The sequence below is a fragment of the Tiliqua scincoides genome, chromosome 1, assembly GCF_035046505.1.
Source record: "Tiliqua scincoides isolate rTilSci1 chromosome 1, rTilSci1.hap2, whole genome shotgun sequence".
Lineage (NCBI taxonomy): Eukaryota > Metazoa > Chordata > Lepidosauria > Squamata > Scincidae > Tiliqua > Tiliqua scincoides.
In genome coordinates this window covers 228,514,085-228,535,201 of record NC_089821.1, presented here as the reverse complement: position 1 = coordinate 228,535,201, position 21,117 = coordinate 228,514,085, and the positions used below count along the sequence as shown (strand labels likewise).

General features: G+C 45.0%; 1 protein-coding gene across 1 annotated transcript in view; it reads left to right on the top strand.

Annotated features, from left to right (window-relative positions):
- PCNX2 (pecanex 2) overlaps nucleotides 1-21,117 on the top strand; it is a 150,043-nt gene that overhangs the window by 17,484 nt on the left and 111,442 nt on the right. Inside the window, exons 6-9 of the mRNA XM_066611442.1 lie at nucleotides 3,237-3,387; nucleotides 3,552-3,697; nucleotides 5,602-5,695; nucleotides 20,027-20,162. Of these exons, the coding sequence (XP_066467539.1) occupies nucleotides 3,237-3,387; nucleotides 3,552-3,697; nucleotides 5,602-5,695; nucleotides 20,027-20,162 (527 nt within the window). The remainder of the gene's footprint in view (nucleotides 1-3,236; nucleotides 3,388-3,551; nucleotides 3,698-5,601; nucleotides 5,696-20,026; nucleotides 20,163-21,117) is intronic.

Below are 21,117 nucleotides of genomic sequence, written 5' to 3'. Positions count from 1 at the left end.
AGATTGTGAGCCCTTTTGGGACAGGGAGCCATTTAGTTATTTGATTTTTTTCTCTGTAAACCGCTTTGTGAACATTTAGTTGAAAAGCGGTATATAAATACTGTTATTATTATTATTATTATTAACAGTATTTATATGCCGCTTTTCAACAAAAGTTCACAAAGCGGTTTACAGAGAAAAATCAAATAACTAATGGCTCCCTGTCTTGAAAGGGCTCACAATCTAAAACAGGGGTCTCCAAACTTTTTGGCCAGAGGGCCGCATCAGATGTCTGGCACGATTTTGAGGGCCGGAAAAAAATTTTTAAATATAAAATTTATTTAAATAAATTAGAGATGGAACTCAGATGTGTAAATAAATGAATGGGCTCATTCATTCAACCTCTCTGGCCCTTAGAACACCCTCCAGATGCAACCAGAGCATAGTTCCAGTCATGTTCAGCAAAGTGGGGCAGGAGCTTTCAGGGGACAAGAGGCTGGCCTTGGGCCGGATAGAGGCTTGCCATGGGCCGCATCTGGCCCCCGGGCTGGGGTTTGGAGACCCCTGCAAAACACCAGCAGACAGCCACTAGAAAAGACACTGCTGGGGTGAGATGGGCCAGTTACTCTCCCCCTGCTAAATAAAAGAGGAGCACCCACTTGAAAAAGTGCCTCTTACCCAATTAGCAAGCAGTTTGTGAGGGAAGCATCATAACACCTGTCCCAGTGCAGGCAATTCTGAGTTTGGGGAGATTTTTTTCAGGCACTGTAAGTACAGCCATGACAGGAAGGAGGTAATGGCCATTTAGCTTTGAATAGAGAGAGCTCCTGAAAGCAGCTTTGCTTCCTGGACAGAGATGGACTGTAATTGTGACACATGTAGTGAGTGCAGAAATTGTAACTGCCTTCTGCTTATTGCTTTGCATAGCAATAAAAATAGAACTTTAATGACTTTTCCCCATGTGCAAGCTATCCCTGTGCAAGCTATCCTTGCCACAAATGTGTGCCCATCTCTTGGGAGGGAAGATGCTCTGGGAAGCTTGTGATCAGGATAGAAACTATAGCAAGTGCTAAGATCTAAAGCCTCCCCAACTCTATACTTTGGTTTCGTAACATTTCATGCGCTCCTTTGCATGCTATTTAAAGGGAACTGGAGAAAAAACAAGGCTCAGTTCTTGAACTGGTAGGGAATGAGATGGAGGCAACAGAAACAGAGGGGAAGGGATCTGGGTGATCTCTGAAGGAAGAAGGCAGTGTAGCAGTCTTGCGGGTTATAGAGACAACAGGGGCATATTCTAGTAGTGTGAGGAAGGCAAAGACAAGGATGCAAATGTTGGGCTGGAGGTGTGAGAGAGGGGCAGCCCAATCCTGAGCTGCATGCCGGGCTGGTGTGCAGGACTGCAGTGGCACAAAAAATGGCTGCTGCTGCTGCAACTTGTGCACTCCAGGCAGCTGCCAGTGGCTCCTCAGGAGAAGGTGACTTTTGTCCCCTTCCTCCAGGTAGAGCAAGTAGTCCTGCAATGGTGACCCAAAGGTCAGCGTAGAATCAAGAGCCTCCATGACAGGCAGCCAGCCCAACATGGAGGCTCTGTATCAGGTGGAGCAAAGCTCCACCATCCTGCCTTCCTCCTGCCCCGCTCCCTCCCCCTATATTGCCTCCTCTCTGCCCTCCCTCTGCTTCCCCCCTCCCCGGAATACCACCACCCTTTATCCCCCCATGCCACCTCTCCGCTGCCTGCACGACTGCTGAGCGGTGGAGCTCCAGCGCTTGCTGAGCACTTCCCCAGTGCCGGCTAGCGCTGGTGGAGCATCAGTGCTAGGGCCTGCAAATGTGCCTTACAGTATATTTGCGACAGTGCGCACTGGTGGTGAGCTGCCACACAAAGCTTAGGATTGGGCCCTGAGTAAGTAAATGGGAGATGAGTAAGTAAGTGGGAGGTGAGAGACTAATCCTATCCAACTTTCCAGCAGCTGCACTTTCCTATCCAGTGCAGCTGCAATGCAGCCCTGAGATAAGGGAACAAATGTCACTGTGTCTGTACCACAGGATGCAGTGCATGCTCCAAAGGCACAGCTGCTCCAGCACTGGAAAATTAGATAGGATTGGGCCTTCAGGCTGCAATCCTATTCATGCTTTCCTGGGTGTCAGCCCCTTTGAACTCAATGGGACTTATTTCTGAGTAGACACCCATAGCTTTGGGCTCTAACAGTCTGATCTTGTGAATACTTATGTAGATAGTAAGCCCCACTAAGCTCAGTTTTGTATAAAAGTACTTGGAACTAAGTGTTAAGTAGGGCTGCTGTCTGTGATGGGTGCTATACCTGGATTTTTCCCCCCTAATACGAGGTAAGATTAAGAAAGGGTCACCCTGTTAAAATTTCCAGAATATTTTCAGTAATCATCTGGAGATACATGCTGATCTCTAGAGACTCCCAGCCAATTATGGAGGTTGACAACCCCTGCTATCAGAAGAATTTAGATGGGAAGGTAGAAAAAGGATGAGGGATCACTTTGTTGCAATATTGCCTAGAAACCTAGTCATAGGTCAGTTTTACATAGAAGAAAACATCCTACAAACATAAAGGAAAATGTGGCATCTGATATTATTTATACAGCACCACCAATGCACATGAGTTAGATTTGCACAAAGGCAGGTCCTTGCCCCAAATAGCTTATAAGTTATGTTCTGTGGACGAGAAGATGTCTTGCAATTGTTGATTTTAAAATTTCTATCAAACTCATAGTTGACCCTATGTGTGTGAGATTCTTCTAAAACACTCTCTTTTAAAAAGGGGGGGCAGGAGGTCTGGGTAGAGCCTCAGTTAGCCCAAAGATAATATTGGAAGGTTGCCAGTTTGAGGACACTGGCAGCTCTGGGAATGGCGAGACCTTGAAGCAGCTGACAAGCTGAGCTGACTTCTACTGGCTCTTTGGTGTGAGCGAAGAAGTGTCTTGGCTGCCCTTCATGTGAGAGATGAAGGAGCTGCTTGTCAGCCTGCGTGGGAGGCAACTGGAGGCCAGAAGTGATACCAGACCAGAAAGATCCATCTGAAATGTTGTGTGGTTCTTGCAAGACAGACCTTCCTTTGATTGTAAAAATCCCCTCAGGGATTTAGAAACAGCCTGCCTATGTAAATTGCCTTGAATAATGTCAGAGGAGTAATTCGATGACCAGAAAGGTGGTATATAAATACCCTGTTGTTGTTGTTGTTGTTATTTCATGACTTGCAGAGAGAGCCTTCCTTTGTGTATTTCAGACTGCTGTATAGCAGACAAAAAGGAAGGACATCTGGAAACAGAGAAAGCCTGTGCACATGGTTCTTCTAAACAGGACAAGTCAGAGGTGCACAATCATGATTGTGGTGCTGTTAATCCAATAATTTCAGAGCCTGCCAAGTTCACGGCACAGTAAGAACAATTTCTTTCACATTTCCAGTGACTGTGATGTTGAATGTTAGTTGCCTTTATGGGGGAAGAGTTAACATACACTTTTATTTAACCTCTATTGTTGTTTTGCTGAGGACAAGAGAAAACAACTGCTCATTTTAGTTTTGAAATATTTTTCTGACAAGTCACCAGGGCACCAGGCAACGACAGATCATCTACCGGGTCACTTCACAGCAAGACGGTTCTGTCTTACAAGTGATAAGTGGGCCTGAAGCTTCAGTGCAAGAAGAAATGTCTGTGGATGCAATGCATGTCTTCATAGATGAAAATGGTAAGCTGAAACAGAGACGCTGGGGTGAAGGAGAGTTTTCTGTGAATAAAAATTCACCTCCAGTTTAGCCTGGAGAAGAGAAGGCTGAGAGGGGATATGATAGCGCTCTTCAAATATCTGAAGGGCTGTCATGGAAGAAGGGACAAATTTGTTCTCAGCTGCCTCTAAGAGTAGAGCTGGGTACAAATTGTAAGAGAGGAGGCTCTGGATGGGCTTCAGGAAGAAATTCTTGATGGTAAGGACAGTTTGGTAGTAGAACAGATTGCTGAGGGGGATGGTGATTTTTTTTAGGTTTAGATTGGCATTAACTCAAGTTCCAAGGAGTCATAAAGTAAAATAAGATGTAAAGAGAAATAATGAATTAAAAAATAAGATAAAATAAGATAAAGGTCACATGAATTTTAGGGTTAAAATGCAAACAAACCAGACAGTAAACATTACACCAATCTCTTTCCATACTTTTCTATGACTGACAAAAGAAAATTAGCAGTGCCCTGCAACACGTAGATTCATCTGCTCTGGGAGCCCATTCTTCTTAGCTAGATTAGGTTCTATATCACGGGTACCCAAACACTGGCCCGGGGGCCACTTGTGGCCCTCGGGGGCTCCCAGTCCAGCCCATGGGGATCCCCCAGTCTCCAATGAGCCTCTGGCCCTTCAGAGACTTGCTGGAGTCCGTGCTGGCCCGACACAACTGGTGTCGGTGCGAGGGTGACTGTTCAACCTCTCACCTGAGCTGTGGGATGAGGGCTCCCTTGCTCCCTAGCAACACTACTTGCTGTTTCACATGTGTGATGCAGCAGTGGCAGCAAAGAAAAGGCTGGCCTTGCTTTGTGCAAGGCCTTTTAGAGGCCCTGAGCTACTGCAAGACCTTCATTCATTCATATAAGCTCCATCTCTATTAAATTCATGTATGTAAATTTATTCAAATTTTCAGTTTTTCCCCCAGCCCCCAGCACAGTGTCAGAGAGATGATGTGGCCCTCCTGCCAAAATGTTTGGACACCCCTGTTCTATATAAATAAAGCGCATAGCTGAGTGAATTGGACAAAAGAAAAATATATGGGAGAGGGTCTCAACCTGGAGCAAAGAACAAGGGCAGAGCTGATCAAGAAGAGGGACCTTGGTGGATTCTTCCTTACTGGAGATCTTTGAGCAGAGTCTTGACAGGCACTTGCTGGATATGTCTAGGTCACATGGGTCTCCAAACAGTTTGGCCAGAGGGCCGCATGAAATATCTGACGCAGTGCTGAGGGCTGGAAAAAAATCTAAGTATAAAATTTAAATAAATAAATTAGAGATGGAACTTAGATGAATGATTAAATGAATGAGTGGGCTCATTCTGACCTCTCCAGCCCTCAGAACACCCTCCAGATGCAATCAGAACACAGCTCTGGTCATGTTCAGTCCCCTTTCAGGGGACAACAGGCTGGCCGCGGACCGGATAGAGGCTCACTGTGGGCCTCATCTGGCCCCCAGGCCAGGGTTTGGAGGCCCCTGCTCTAGGAGGATTTCCTGTTACAGGCGGGGGGGAGGGGCTGGACTAGGTAACCTTGTAGGTCCCAACTCTATGATTCTATAAAAATATTCCTTTATTTTTCCAAAATGTGTTCTTTATTTCTTTGATTGCAGTACAATTACATATAAACCAAGCATGAGCCAAAGTCGTGCATGCATGGGGGAATTCACTTTTTTAATTAAGAGAGGTGCTGCATGTGTGGATTTTGTTCATGTATCTGTTGAGCAACTCTGTCCTTACAAGAGTAACTTGAGGCAGTATTTCTGCTGCTGGTGAGTGGTGTGACCATATGACCCGTGCTATCTCATAATGTTCTAGTTCTTAATTAAGTAAATGAACAAATAAAAAATTATGGTACTGAACTGATTGGAGTTTGTTTTTTAAAGGGGAAATTAGATCCTGTTATTTAAAGACTGGCACTCAAAAAGAAGGAAGTGTCCAAAATCCAGCACCCAACTGTGACTTTGTTTCCAATGCTCAGTAAGTAACCCCTTCTTCTTGAACGTATGGCCTTGTTCATTTTTGCATGCCTATAGTTGTAAAAGAATTATGTGCTGAATAATAGGAAAAAATAATCTAATGTGCTCTAAAAATGTCATATTTGATATGTGATAGGAGAGATTTTTTTTAAAATGATTTCATTTCATGGTATTATTTTCTAGTAGTTGTCAATTGGTTTTGCAGAACGAAATATCGGGAGTCAGTCTTTTGTAAAATGTTTGAGCCCTTGGAACAATTTTGGGGGAGTAAATTTTAGGAATGTGTTTGGCACAGACTTGGGTTTTGCGCTAGCAAGAGGTAATAGCTATATTCCTCAATGCTCCACTGGTGCAAGTCATGGTCTGTTGAAGGCCTCCCCTCATCTTTCTGAGGCTTCCTCACAAGTCTTAAGTGGGCAGCAATATCATCACCCCCTGGGCACACCAGAAGACCTCCAGAATCAGACAGAGGAATTCAGGATGATCCAGGTTGAGGAGTACCTATCACTTGTGCTTTTCTAGAACAGCCTCAGCTCTCTGAGCTAACTGTGTTACAGCCCAATCCTGAAGGCAGCAGTGTGCCAAAATGGCGACTGATGTATCCAGCAGTCCTGACAGGGCTGCTGGAGGCCTCCTCAGGAGAAGGGGACTTTCATCCCCTTTCTCTGAGTAAGGACACAAGGACTGCAGTGGGTCTCCTCCAGTCTGCACCAGCTATTTTACTGGAGCAGACTAGAGGAGCTCTGTGTCGAGCTTTTCAGTCTGACATGGAGGATAGGATCTTTCAGAGCAGGGCTCTGCTGGTCCCATCCCCCCTCCTGTCCTGGTTTCTACCCCTGCCCCATCCTCCTCTGCCCTCCCCCCACTCCAGAGCACCTTCCCTCCCAGAAATTCCACACCGCTGTCCAATGGTGCGCCTTACTGTGGGTGCTCCCCTGGTGTTGGTCTCTCAGTGCTGGACCTCCTTGCTCTCCCAGTGCTGTAAACATGGTGTACACACACAGTGCTGACACTAGAACTCAGTACCAGCACTAGAAGGGTATAGGATTGGGCCCTTTAGTGTTTTTGTAGCAGAAGCACCTTAGTAAGGACTAGATCTAATGGGCTTACTAGATTTTGATTAAATATTAGGGGAATAATATAATAATAGCACTTATTATCTGCAGGGGGTGCAATGTCTCTTTCACACTGGAGGGAGACCTCCTTGTGGAGGCTGGGTGGCCATCTGCTGAGATTGCTTTAACTCTGGGTTTTATGCATTGAGTAGGGGGTTGAGGTAGTTGGCCTTAGGAGCTTTCTGTAATTGGGAAGAAAAATAAAAGTATAGCTAGGGAAAAGTTCAGACATAATTATTAAATAAAGATATCCTCATTGCTTTAGCGCATCTGGTCCATCAATACCAATGTATAAAGTACTTCAGTCTTTGCCAGTCCTCCATCTGTCCATCTATGCCACCATGAACATAGGTGATGTTGCCATGGCATAACTCAGAATGGTGCCTCAGGTCTGCAGTTTCAAGTTGCAGAAATGCAGGGCTTGTGGTTTGATTTAAAGAGACAATGTGAATGAAGGAACTCTTTTATTTGCACAGTGCCTGTAAATCAAACAGGCAGTCCCAAACTTTCATGTTTGGAAAAAATCATGCAAGGAGCATGGTAAGAATGTGGGTGATTCAGTTTCTGCTCACTTTTAGTAGGTGGAAAGCAGATCAGTGCAGGTTTCATCTGAGGCAGGCTGGAGGGAAGCAGTGACGTCAGCAGACTTGGGGTGAAAAGCTCCCAGAATCTACCTCATAAGAACAGCCCCGCTGGATCAGGCCATAGGCCCATCTAGTCCAGCTTCCTGTATCTCACAGTGGCCCACCAAATGCCCCAGGGAGCACACCAGATAACAAGAGACGTGCATACTGGTGCCCTCCCTTGCATCTGGTATTCTGTCATAGCCCATTTCTAAAATCAGGAAGTTGCACATACACACCATGGCTTGTAACCTGTAATGGATTTTTCCTCCAGAAATTTGTCCAATCCCCTTTTAAAGTCATCTAGGCAAGATGCCATCACCACATACTGTGGCAAGGAGTTCCACAGACCACACGCTGAGTAAAGAAATATTTTCTTTTGTCTGTCCTAACTCTCCCAACACTCAAATTTATTGGATGTCCCCTTGTTCTGGTGTTGTGTGAGAGGGAAAAGAGCATCTCTCTATCCACTCTATCTTTTTCGTGCATAATTTTGTATGTCTCAATCATGTGCCCCCTCAGATGCCTCTTTTCTAGACTGAAGAGCCCCAAACGCTGTAACCTTTTCTCATAAGGAAGGTCTCCCAGACCAGTAATCATTTTAGTCGCACCTTTTCCATTTCTTTTGCACCTTTTCCATTTCCACTATGTCCTTTTTGAGATGTGGTGACCAGAACTGGACACAATACTCCAGGTGTGGTCTTACCATTGATTTGTACAACGGCATTAAAATATTAGCCGTTTTGTTCTCAATATCTTTTCTAATGATTCTAAGCATAGAATTGGCCTTCCTCACTGCTACTGCACAATGGGTCGACTTTCATCGAGCTGTCGAGCACCACCCCAAGATCTCTCTCCTGATCTGTCACAGACAGCTCAGAACCCATCAGCCTATATGTGAAGTTTTGATTTTTTGCTCCAATGTGCATGACTTTACACTTACTGACATTGAAGCGCATCTGCCATTTTGCTGCCCATTCTGCCAGTCTGGAGAGATCCTTCTGGAGCTCCTCACAATCACTTCTGGTCTTCACCACTCGGAAAAGTTTGGTGTCATCTGCAAACTTAGCCACCTCGCTGCTCAACCCTATCTCCAGGGAGGGAGGGGGGAGGGAGGGGGGACCAGTGGAGTGTTGCTGCACTGGATCCAAAACCTCCATGTTGGGCTCACATTTACCATGCTGGGGCTACTCCCTTTACCGGGGGGGGGGAGGGGACAAAAGTCCCCTTCTCTCAAGGTGCCACCCGCAGCTGCCTTGGGCGTGTAGTATGCAGTGGCAGCCATTTTCAGTGCCGCTGCAGCTGTGCGTCCTGGGCAGCTGAGGATTGGGCTGTTAGTCAAGTGTTTTGGATAGGTAGGCCTTGTCTTTTAATCTGGCCTACTTCATTGTGGTGTGACGATAAAATGGGGTTGATTCATGCTGTCATCCAGTTAACTTTGGGAGGAAGGATGGGATACAAATGTTAATAATAATATCAAGCATCAGACCTAGGGTCCCTTTAGTTGAGCATTCCATCTCTTACTCCCACAACGGTTAACCAGGTGCATCTGGTTAACAGTGAAGTTGTTTCATTTGTTTATCTTTAATATTAAAAATTCAGTACAGTATAAAGATACAAAATATTGGTTAAAATTTCAAGTTAAGTACATTATATATAAAGCACAGAGGACCTTGATCATTGTATGGTCTGAATAAAAAATGACAGTAGGTTGTCTTATGATTTTATTTATTTAATGTATTTATATCCTGCTGTTACTTTCATGGCATGTTTGAAATAGCAGTAGTTGCATCATGTTGTCTGCAAGATATGAGATCAAAGCTGTGCTGCCTCTGAATTTGGTATGAGCTTCCTTCCTAGAAACACATCCTAGTTTCTTGTTTTTTCACACAAAGAGGTGCAAAAAGCAGACTAAATGGTACACACTCACCTTGACTGACAGTAGGCTTTATGACAACTTCTTCATGCAAAATTCATTTCTTCAGATAGGGAATTCAGTTGAAAGCTTTATGATTAATTTGTCTTGTTTGTTTTGGGGACATGTTCGTCTTTCCAGTAGCAGTAGAAGCCCACAGGCTACTAAGAATTAATTCTAGGAAAAATAGCAGTTCTCCACTAGTAACTAGGGGGAAGGTTAATTATAAAACACCCTGTTAAAGCAAGTTCTTAACTGCTATAGAATACAAGTGTGTCTGGCCTCCGGCATGCAGGAGAGCTTGTCTAGTCAGTCTACATACTCAATTTAGATTCATTCCCTTAAATAATTAGCTACCGAGTGCTTTGTACTACACAAAGGCACCATCCCAAACACCTTAATGGTACCGGAACTCTTCTGGGCAGTTGCGTTTGCTTTTGATAGTTTTCAGTATTGCAGTATTCTCCAAGCTCTCAGCAAACCTATTTGGCACTCCAGGCTTTTTGTTGAAACAGGAGCAGGCAATCTTTTTGAGTTCTTTGTCCTTGAATGGCATCAAAAAAGCAGGCTTTTCCTCTCCTCCCAGGCAGCAAGGTGATTTTAAGTGACAGGGATATCCTTCAGCTTAAGCAGTAAGCTGCTAATCCTTATTACTGATGCAGAGTAGAGACTGGTATTTGACAGATATTTTCTGCTACTCTGCTGCACACATTCAAACAATGTGCAATGAGAATCCAAGTGGTTTCTGAGGAGTTATTATGGAATGTGTGGTTATTTATTATTAATGGCCAGACTGGGGCTTCCAGGATACTTTAATTTATGGATCATTACATTTATGGATCATTTATACCTTTTCACTGCAGTCCCGTGCACATTTTCTTGCAAATAAGCCTTACGGGTGTGTAACCTGGGTCCAGCCCAGGTGGCCAGGAACTCCTCAGGGGTAGGGGCCTCCTTGGGAGTAAGACCTAAGCACCATCAGGACTGGGATCCCAGGCAGGACACCTCCCTGGGAGTAGGGCCTAGTGCCTCCCGGGAGCAGCCACGTGGCCAGAAGGGGTGTGGCTGGCCCAGCCCAAGACTGACCTCCTAAGGAGGCTGGGCAGCCTAGAGAGAGGACACACCTCTCCAGGTGGGAGCAGGGTCAAGGGGAAGGCCGGAGGGGGTAGCAACCCCAGCCTTATTCAGGCCCCAAAGGGAACTTTGCCTACCTCAGCCCTGGAGAGAGGGACTGGGGGTTGGGAGCTGCCCGATCCTAGACCCGCCCGGGCCCCAGGGGTGACATCAGGAGAAGCGAAGCTACAGCCCCAATGACTTGGAGCCAACTACCTCCACTGGAGGCCAGCTGATTGGGGGGCAAGCCCGGAGGTACCAGGGGTTCCCCTGAGGACAACGAAGCTGACCCCGGACAGCAACACGGCGGCCATCGGGAACCCATACCCCTGGCCAACAGGCATAAGCCGGAGAGCCGAGCCCGAGTCCTCAAGGGGTCAGGGAGGAACAGGGAACGAGCCTATCGTGCGCCAACGGCACGAGTCTGTGTAAGGCAAAGGGGCCTGTGCCGTAACAGGCCCCATGAATGTCAAGAGGTTGACGCAAACAGCTGTGCAAAACAGCTGTGTCTTCCTCCCGTCCTTTTTTCCACCGATGACCAACTCTCATCGACAGGGTAAGCCCCCCGCGCTCGGTCACACCCCAAGGGGCGGGGTCTCCGCCCGCCATGGACATTACAGGGTGCCAGCAGGTTTAATTCCCAAAAAGCATGGGTGGAATTGCAGCCTTAATGTATTTGGTATCGCTTAAAAGTTGATTTTAATCAAATGTTCATGATCCGGAACTTGCGTGATCAGAAAAAGACAGTCTGGCCTTCTTTTCCATCTTTAACAGTCATTTGATCTGTTAAAAAATGAAGATATTAGCAGTGGAGAATATATGAAGACAGAGTTACTGCTGAAGGCCCAAGAACAGCCACTGATAAGAACGTTGTCAATCATAGCCACAACTGTTGGGTTGGCTGGCTAATGTACCCATGAAATTGGCATCATTACTTATGCTGCAGTCAGTTTTTTTTTCCCCAGTGGCCATTGTTGATCATCATCAGCTGTGATGTACTGAGATCTCTGTATATAGGTTGTCTCTTTTCAAATCCAGTAGGTGTTACTGAGCAGCTAAACTGAATGTATGAATTTACCTGAGATAGCTACTCCAGATCTGAATCACTTCTGAAGGTAAAAGCTGTGAACATTTCTTTCAAGGTCAGCTTTTAAGGCTTTCGAGTTCCTCTTTCAGAGAGAATAGTTCATGACTAATGTGAGAAACCAGCAATTTTCCTCACTCACGTGTGATCAACCAGTTTTCTTCTGTAACTTAATAATTTCATCTCGATGGCATCCTTAGTGCAAAAAAGTAAACAAAAAAATTCTAACCCTGTATGTCAGAGGTTCTCAAAGTGGGGCATTGTGATGCCCCAGCCTGAGTCCCTGTACCACTTTAAGGGGCAGGGAGGAGGAAATGCAGCAACATGATCCCCAGGATCACGCCACTGTCAGGGGGGATGGGATGGGACAGTGGCTTTCTTTCACTTACACATCAGAGCAGCAGGCTCCTGGGAGTGTGGGGAGCCCCATGAAAGCCCCTGTAGGTCTCTCTGATGCATGCAGAATGAAAATAGAACAGTCACGACTCACTTCCAGTTTTGCTATAGCAAGTAATTTGCAAGTGGGTTGTGATCATTATTTTCATATTCTCTGCGCATCAGGGAACCCTATGGAGGTTTCCATGGGTCTCCTTGCACTCCTGAGAGCCTGCTACTGCGATACGTGAAGTGAAACAAAGCCCCTGACAGTGGTGTGATCCTGGGGATCACATTATTCCATTTCCCCTCCCCCACAAGGTACACGAGAGTTTTACAACTGCCTGTATGTGTTCAAATCAAAGAATCTTGTGGCACCTTCAAGACTAACAAATGTACTGCAGCGCCAGCCTTTGTATACTGCAACCTGCATGATGTGTGTTAATGCCATGACTGAAATTTATTTGAAGCCAAATACATAAAATTTTACATGTTGGTTCAAAGACAATATAGCCATTAAATTTTACTGGCTCCTGTTAATACTCTGGATCATGACACTATTGATTATATGATGCAAGTTATTGTGGAAAAGTAAAGAGAAAGAAGTATCGCCTCATGGTGGCAGCAAAATATCTTTAATCAAACATCTTTCACTGTAGCAAATTTAAGGCAGGTGCAATCATCTGGAAGGTTATAAAGAAAGAATATCTTCTGTAGGAATTGAAGGGAGCTGTCTTACGAAACTAGAATATCAAGTATTTTCAGAAGTATTTGACAACAATGTTATTTTACTCACATCATCATCATTGGCATCCTTCAGTCTCGGAAGACTATGGTATTGTGCTCTGAAAAGTGGTTCTGGAACAGCGTCTAGTGTGGCTGAAGAGGCTAATTTGGGAGTAACAATCCCTTCCACACTGGGAGCAAATTTAGTCTGTCCCTGGTGTGTCTCCCTGGCTACAGGCCTTCCTTTTTTGCCTCTTAGCCTCATTCTGTTGGCCAAGTGTCTCTTCAAACTGGGAAAGGCCATGCTGCATAGCCTGCCTCCAAGCAGGCTGCTCAGAGGCCAGGGTTTCCCACCTGTGGAGGTGTGCTGTCTGCTGTCTTGTTGGTCTTCTTGCCAAATATGTTCAAGAACAGCATTCAAGAATGTCCTTGAACAGCATTCTTGAAATGTTCCCATCTGTTGGATGCATTTGCATTGGCTGCGCCTGGAAGAGATTCCTCAAGTGCTAGTGCAAATTCCTCCACTTTTCCCTGATCCTGAGTCTTGCTGCTGTCATGTGAGGTCTTCCTTCCTTTTTCGTGTGATACAGTCGCTTTTTTCACAGTTTCACTCTGTTGAACACCAGGGAGTGGTCAGTATCGCAGACAGCACCCTGATAACTGCGTGTGTTTTTGATGCTGGGAAGACTGGAGCGTCTGGTGAGAATCACATCGAGCTGGTGCCAGTGCTTTGACCTTGGGTGTCTCCAAGAGACTCTATGTTGGGGCTTCGTGTAGAAGAATGTGTTGCTGACGCAGAGACCATGATGACAGTAAAACTCTAGCAGGCGTTGGCCATTTTCGTTCATCTTCCTAGTGCCACACTGACCTAAGCAAGTGGGCCACAAACTGTGATCAGCACCAACTCTAGCATTGAAATCGCCAAGGATGAACAATGGCACTTTTCCAGGGATCTTCTTGATAATGGTGGCCAGGTCATCATAGAATTTGTCTTTATCTGCTGCTAGAGATGGCGCATATGCACTGATGAGAGTGACAAGTCCTGGTGATGATTGGAGTTGCAGGGACAAAATTCTTTCACTTCCTGCAGATAGATTCCAGCAGGGTATTTCTGACTGCAAAGCCAACACCTTGTTCCCTGGTTTCGTTTGGTGGTTTTCCCTGCCAGAAAAATGAGAAATTTCTCTCCTTGACAGCTCCGGAATCCGGCAGCCTCGTCTCTTGAAGGGCGAAGATGTCCATCTGCAGTCTGCTCAGCTCCATGTCGACGACAGCTGTTTTGCGTGTGTCATCTATTTCTTGCAGGTTGTCAGAAAAGCCAGGTGTCATTGTCCTAACGTTCCAGGTGCCCAGCTTTAGGGCAGGAGTTTTCTTTTTTCTGTTGCCTGGTGCAGAGTTGTCGATCCGCTTGTTGTTTTTCACCCTAAACCCCATGCACCCCATGAGGTTAATGGACCGTGGCAAGGCAGCACCTTACTGACTGGGGACTTAAGCTGGGGAGCCAGCTTAAGGCAGGCGGTAGCTGCCCAATGAGATGCAATGATCTCTCCCACCATCGGAAGCAGGCCCTGGCATCACGTTCTATGCCAATTGAGCGAAGACTTATAATCAGTAAACTGCTGCTTCCCTTGTTGTGCCAGCGCCGTATGAGGAAGTTGGAGTGTCCTCTCCAGTGCACGTAGCCTGGGTAAAGTAGATATGGAGGATAGGCTGTTACCCATGCAGCAAATCCCCCCTCGCCATGTCACTGGAATGGTCCAATGGAAAGGCAGATGCCAATACGTTTGGTTCCAGCGGCATCGCAGGAGTTGCCAGAACGTGACTGTGTTCAGCCATGAACTGCCTCAGGGACTCCAGCTCCTGATTTTGCCTCGAGGTTGACTCCTGAATCCTTTTCCATAACTGGATGTAGCCACAAGGCAGTGGAGGTTTGGGATCAAAGCTTTCCTTCTCTCAGATGAGCTGCCTTCCCAGGCTAACGAGTCCCACCTACCCAGTGGCTGTTTAGTTGCCTTTTACGACAAGTACAGCCAAACTGAGGGCCTACTCTTATCCCCAGCCCCCAGGGGATTATTTTACTCAGAAGTAAGCCCATTGTGTTCAATATGACTTAGGTTGTAATCCTTTCTTGTAAAAGGTTTCCCCTGCACAGTTGTATCTGACTCTAGGGGACGGTGTTTATCTCTGTCTCAAAGCCAAGGGAGCCAGCATTGTCCAAAGATATCTTCTGTGGTCATGTGGCCAGCATGTCTAAACCGAAGCTGTTACCTTCCCACTGAAGTTGTACCTGTTATCTACTTGCATTTACATGCTCTCAGACTGCTAGGTTGGCAGGAGCTGAGGCAATTAACAGGAGCTCACCCTGTTCCATAGCACTGAGGTCTCAAACTCCTGGGCTGCAGAACTTCCAGTCCAGTGTCTTTAACCACTCAACCACCGCACCTCAAATCCTTTCTTATTCACCGGAAACAAACACCTCTAATTATCACTTTCATAATTTTCCTACTTGCCAGTTATTTTGAAATACTTAATATTGGATATCCTATGAAGTATTTTTAAAAGAGAACATTTAAACTGAGCTTTGTATTTGGGTTTACAATCCTGAGCAGTAGCAATTAACAGAAAAATCTGTCATTAATTTCAGCAGGATCAGGATCACAGTATTGCTTGAGGATTTGAGTGAGCAAATTATTCAGGGCAGCAGCTTTAACTGAATGTTCAAAGTCAAAGATGGTTTTTTTCATAATCCAATTTTTAAAAAATAAATATGCTTAGAGACGCTAGCAAATTTCTCTACATTCCATGCTTGAGAAGAATTCTTGAAGTCCAGAAAAGTCACTCCAAAGGAGAGGCAAGCTCTAAAGGTTCCTGAGGAAATTCTCCCCTTCCTCCTTGCCACTGTCCATATTGCCTTGCCATATGGAAGGTGTTGCTTTTCCCCTTCTCTCCTGCCCGTTCTTCTCCCTTCCCGCCATTACGCTCCCCTTTCTGTTGTTGTTCTGTGACTTGTTAAAGCAGCAACAGAGAAGGAAAGGAAAAACCTTTATTAGTTTAGGGCCCAATCCTATCCAATTTTCCAGTGCTGGTATAGTTGTGCCAGTGGGGTGTGCGCTGTATCCTGTGGTGGAGGGGCTGTCACTGGGACCTTCTTAAGGTATAGGAACATGTGTTCCTTTATGATGAGGTTGTGTTGTGGCTACACCGGAGTTGGAAAGTTGGATAGGATTGGGCCCTTAGTCCCTATTGGCAGCTGCTGCTCCTGCTGGAGCCCATCATAGTGCCAACAGAAAGAAAAAAAAGTTCCCATCTCTCCAAATGAATATTCTGCTGTTGCTGCCCTGCTGCTGCTGAAATGGGTAAGGATAAGGTGTAGGGTTGGCAGGAAGAAGGGAGAGTTTCTCCAGACTCTCCTGATTGACATGGTTAACTACCCAAGTGTTTTCCATTGTTGGATAATCATTTCCAAGCAAATTCAGGGTGAGTTTTCAAAAGCTTGCCCATCTCTTCTACAAGCTTGCCCTTGTATCCTTCAAATGAAAAATGCTAAAAGTCAACCTTCTTGTTCAAATGTAACAGCAAATTACAAGTTTTGGACCCGCACATTCTTCTCTCCTTCCCCCTAATTTTTGTGTGAGGGGAGGTGATTTAAAATATTTTCCTTATGGTTTCTCAGTGTGGCAACTTGTAGACTTTTTCTGTTATTCCAATGCGAGAACAAACTATGGTTTGCACAAATCACAGTTTGCTACATTCAGACACATTGGGAAACTGTGATTTGATGCAAATCGGAAGCTGAAATTCCTCATTTTTCCCCCTTACACATGAAGGAGGGAAAGGAGGAGAAGGGAGCACAGAAATGTGAACCTCATGCCTGCTCATGGTCAAAATAGTAACAACCATGGCCTGGACTAGGCCTCAGGAACTTGGGCACATTGCTGTTTTCAGTATTTTAGGCTCTCGATATTTTTGGCTTAAGTGACAATTTCACACTTGGAGCAGTGCTTTGTTTGCTGCCTGAGCTTATTGGGTCTGATCAAATCATGTTCCCTGAAGAACAGGAATTTCCGTATTCCGATCATGGACATGCATGAAAACACCTGTTAGGCAATAGTTATGCCAGATTTCTTCTCTTATCAAATTAAGCTGTGAACAAAGCTTTCTGTAAACAAATTAACTTCTGAAGCTTCAGTAGAGGGCACTACATACCTTATTATATAGGTCATGCCATACATAACAGGCTTATCAAATAGAATTTTATTTACTAATTTACGTTTCAAAATGCATTTATTAATTCCATTGCAGATATGGTTTGGTTTACTGTGATAGATCTCTGTGAACCCAACCTTATGCATTTTTCTCCCCCCCACCCTCCCACCAAAGCAACAATGCTAAATGGGCTAACACTGCAACCATAGTGGGGGGTGGCAGCAGCCAGGAGCCTTCAGCAAGGAAAGGGGATTGTAAAATTCCCTTACCTCCACAGAAATCTCCCAGCCTGCAATGAGTCTTCTTGGACCTGCACTGGCAAGTTTGCCAGCGCAAGTCTGAGGAGAGAAATGGGGCGGGGAAGCTGCTGCTGGAAGAGATAAGATCCATTTTAGGCCACCCATGATGGATCCTCTCCTTCCAGCAGCCTCCCCACACCCATTGCACCCTCCCTCCCTCCCTGGTTTCGCCCCTTCCTACCTCTGTTCTGCCCTCCCACCTCCCCCCCCTTCTGTCATTGTGCCTTCTCCTGTGAGAGGCATTTTCCTTGCTGGCGGGGGCAGAAAGGCGCAGGCCTTCCTGCCGGTGTTCCCAACAGGTTGCTGACTCGCATGCTGTTGGAGTGTCTTGTGCGACATGCGCTGGCTGCTTTGCAGCTGTCAGCTCCGTTGGGCAAGCCTTGCCACCGTTGGGCAGCAAGGGAAGAATTGGGCCCCGTATTACTTACTGGATTCTGCAGACTACTGAAACTCTTCTTCAAGATCCTGCATACGATTGCTACTTAAAAAAAATTCATTTATATTTCACACACTTCAAACAAACACAGAAAGAAAATGACTAGTCTTCTAGTTAGTATTTAGTGATTGTGTGGTGGTTGCCCTCTGAAGTGGTATGCGTTTTTAAATATATTTAAGTATGTGAAAATTAGAGCATTCAGAGTCTGAAGAGTTTTTGAATATGTCAAGTGGAAGAAGGAAGACAGGGGAACTGAGGTGAATAACAGAGGATGCAGAGAAAATATAGCTCAGCCCTGCTGTGATGGAGCACATGCAACACCTTTGTACTAAAATAGTTCACTACTGGCCACAAGCTGCATATTGCTGATAAAAGTTTTATGCCCAAATGAAAAAAATCACTTGCTGTCATAGCTCAGATGGAGCAGGTAAGGCTTCCTGAGAGTACTAGACTACCCAAGAATAATTTGCATCACGTCTGTTTGTATAAGTCACATCCAACTCAGGGTATTCAGGCATGTTCTCAAAGATGCTTTCCTGCATTGACTAGGTAGGTTCCATGATGGCGTGTATTTTGTGTGTTGCTGTAGCCACCCTTCCTTCAAATGGAAACACCACCTGCATGCCAAAGGTCCTCACAAAGACCTGGGAAGAGTGCAAGAAGTTGTTTGTTCATTCTCTATATGTTAAAATATGTCCTTGGTGTAAAAAGGAAACACAAAGGGAAAACTAGTGCACATACCAGCACTTGGCGCGTAATGTGTATGCAGATGTGTGTATGTGTAACCTGAAGATAAGAAACTTCATAGTTGTGCTTCACATGTAGTTGCCTTAGAAACAAAATCCCACAAGGACTGTGAATTGGAATTAGTAATGAAAGAAACATACCAAGTGTGTCAAAACCAAATATAGGAGAACAGATCTTTTTGGATGATATTCATTCCTCAGTGAACCTGGTTGTTTGCATGCGGAATGTATACATATATGGCCGCAGTAGCTCCTGTCTGCTACTTGTCAAACTTGTTTCATAGCTGTATTAAAGAGATAACTGGGCAGCCCAATCCTGAGTTCCCAGTAGCAGATGCTTACTACTTTATCCAGCAGGGCCAGAGAGGCTGCTGAAGGTCTCCTTGGGGGAAGGGTACTTTTGTATGCACATACTGCTGGTGCTGAGAATAGGATTGGGCTCTTAGAGACCTCTGCAAAAATAGTGTCTTGCATTTGTGATTATGTTTACAATAAACGGAGGTAAGTCCACAATGCCAAACGTAATGGCTGTGAAAACAATCCTGTTGGGAGGCTGCAAGCTCAGTGGTAAAGTATATGTGTTGCGTGCCGAAAGTCCCAAGTTCAACCCCCAACATCTGTAGGTAGGGCTGAGGGAGCCCACCTGAAAGTCTGGGGGCTGTTGCTGTTCAGTTTGAACAATACCAAGCTATATGCACCAATGGCTTGACTCAATATAAGGAAGCATCATGAGTTAATATATGATTTGTTTATTCCGTGAAGTGGAGATTCTTTGCTATATTTGATTCTTATCCATGGTGAAGATAAAATAGTGTGGGAGAAGAGAACTGTCTATGCTGCCCTGAGCTTTTTGGAGGAAGGGTTGGATAGAAATGCAATGAAACAAATATCCCAAGTTTGAGGTGCATTTCACCATAAAAATGCAACTATACAAACTTAGAAAAAGTCATATTGATCTCCACAGGGATTATTTGGACTATGTAAAAGATAATTTGGGGACTTCCAGGTGCATGGAACATTCCCCTGTAATAAGGGACTAGTAGTCAGAAATGTTTTAGTTATACTTTGAACCAAGCTTCTGCAGTGATTCCTGCATTGTTTGTCCAGTGATTAAAGAATCAAGGTCCACAAAATAGTGTTCCGGTTCAAGATGGAAATTAAGGGAAATTGTCTGTGCATGCTCAGACATAATATTGAAGAAAAATGTATTTACAAATATAAAAACACAGGCATTTGCCCAATACAAAGCTTTGTCCTGATTTTAGGTTGATCGTTTTGCTACTGTTGTTCTGTTAGCTGAATGCATGCCACCTCTCTCTTAACTGCCCTGCTAGGTATCTCAAATTTTTCTTTTCTAAACCCACTTTTCAGATATCGAGCAAATTATATAATTATTCTTCTCAGTCACTGAGTAGACAAAGCATCAATAGCTGTTTCAGGTTTTTTAACTGTAAAACTAAAAATGCCAAAACGACATGCCTCGTGGATAGGAGACTGATTTGAGATAGGATTGAAAGCCATTTGGTGAACTGCAATATTTTGTAAATGACTATTAACAGAAACTTGAGGGAGGTTTTCTTTTCATCCAGTCTGATGGGAAGCTCCGGATTTTACCATCCATCCCTAAAGCCTCCCAGTCATAATGCATTAATAAAGCACAAATTAATTCTACTGCCTTTTTCTCTTGTGTACAGTGAAACACATTACAGCTCCTCTAGTACAACTACCTCAGAGAGCCAAGAAGTATCTTCGGGTGATCATGGGCCAAGTGCATTGCAACAGCAGCTGTTACTGATGGTGGCACGGAGAACCCTTTCTGAAACCCCACGGGTACAGTGTAATACTTCAACCCCTAATGTTTTTTTGAAACGTGTTATGTAAATATGTTCCTCAAGGGGACCTTTTAAAATTACAGCTTATATTGATTCATTCATGGATTTAAAGTACTGGGTTTATAAGTATTAAGTTTCTAACTCTATAAATATTGATGTGCACACATCAACATTATTTCAGGATACTTCTTCTACATAACTAGGACAAAAGACCCCATAGATTCTCCAGGCTTAGAGAAATGGGTATTAGCTTTCTCTCCCCTTCCGGCCACCCACATGCCTCTAATCACCTGGATTATGCTGATTATGTGTTAATATTCTTTATATATTCATTTATCATTTATTGTCATATACTTCATATACTCTGGCTATGGTATACAGGTGTGCCCCGGTATCCTTGGGGCTTAGGTTCGAGACACTCCCCCACGCACATACCGGGGATCTGCAGATACCAGGGATGCCCTTTAAAAAGATAGGGAAAGTGAAGGAGAATGCTAAAAATAGCTGTTCCAACCACAGTACAGTGAAACCTCAACATTTTCAGGGCTGCAGGCAGTCCTCTGAGCTGCCTGCAGCCTCTTCCTGGTTGTACCAAGGCTCCTCTCTTACCCAAATGTCACCCCAGAATGCATTGCGATGCATTCCCTTCCTGGTTGTGATGCATTCTGGAGTGACATTGGGAAAGGGAGGAGCCTTGGAGCAACCTCAGAGATACTGCAGGCAGCTCGGAAGACTGTCTGCCAGTGGCGTAGCTAACAAGGGGCGGGGCACAGACTGCCCCAGGTACCAGGCTTGTGGGGGTGACACCACAAATGCCCCAACATCGTGGAGGTTATGAATAACCCCATCATGCTGTATGCCGTTGGATGCAGAATTTCCAGCAGCATGCAATGGAAAAAAGCCAGAGTGAAATATCTCCTTTCCATCAAAAGTTACGGTCAATAAACCAGAAA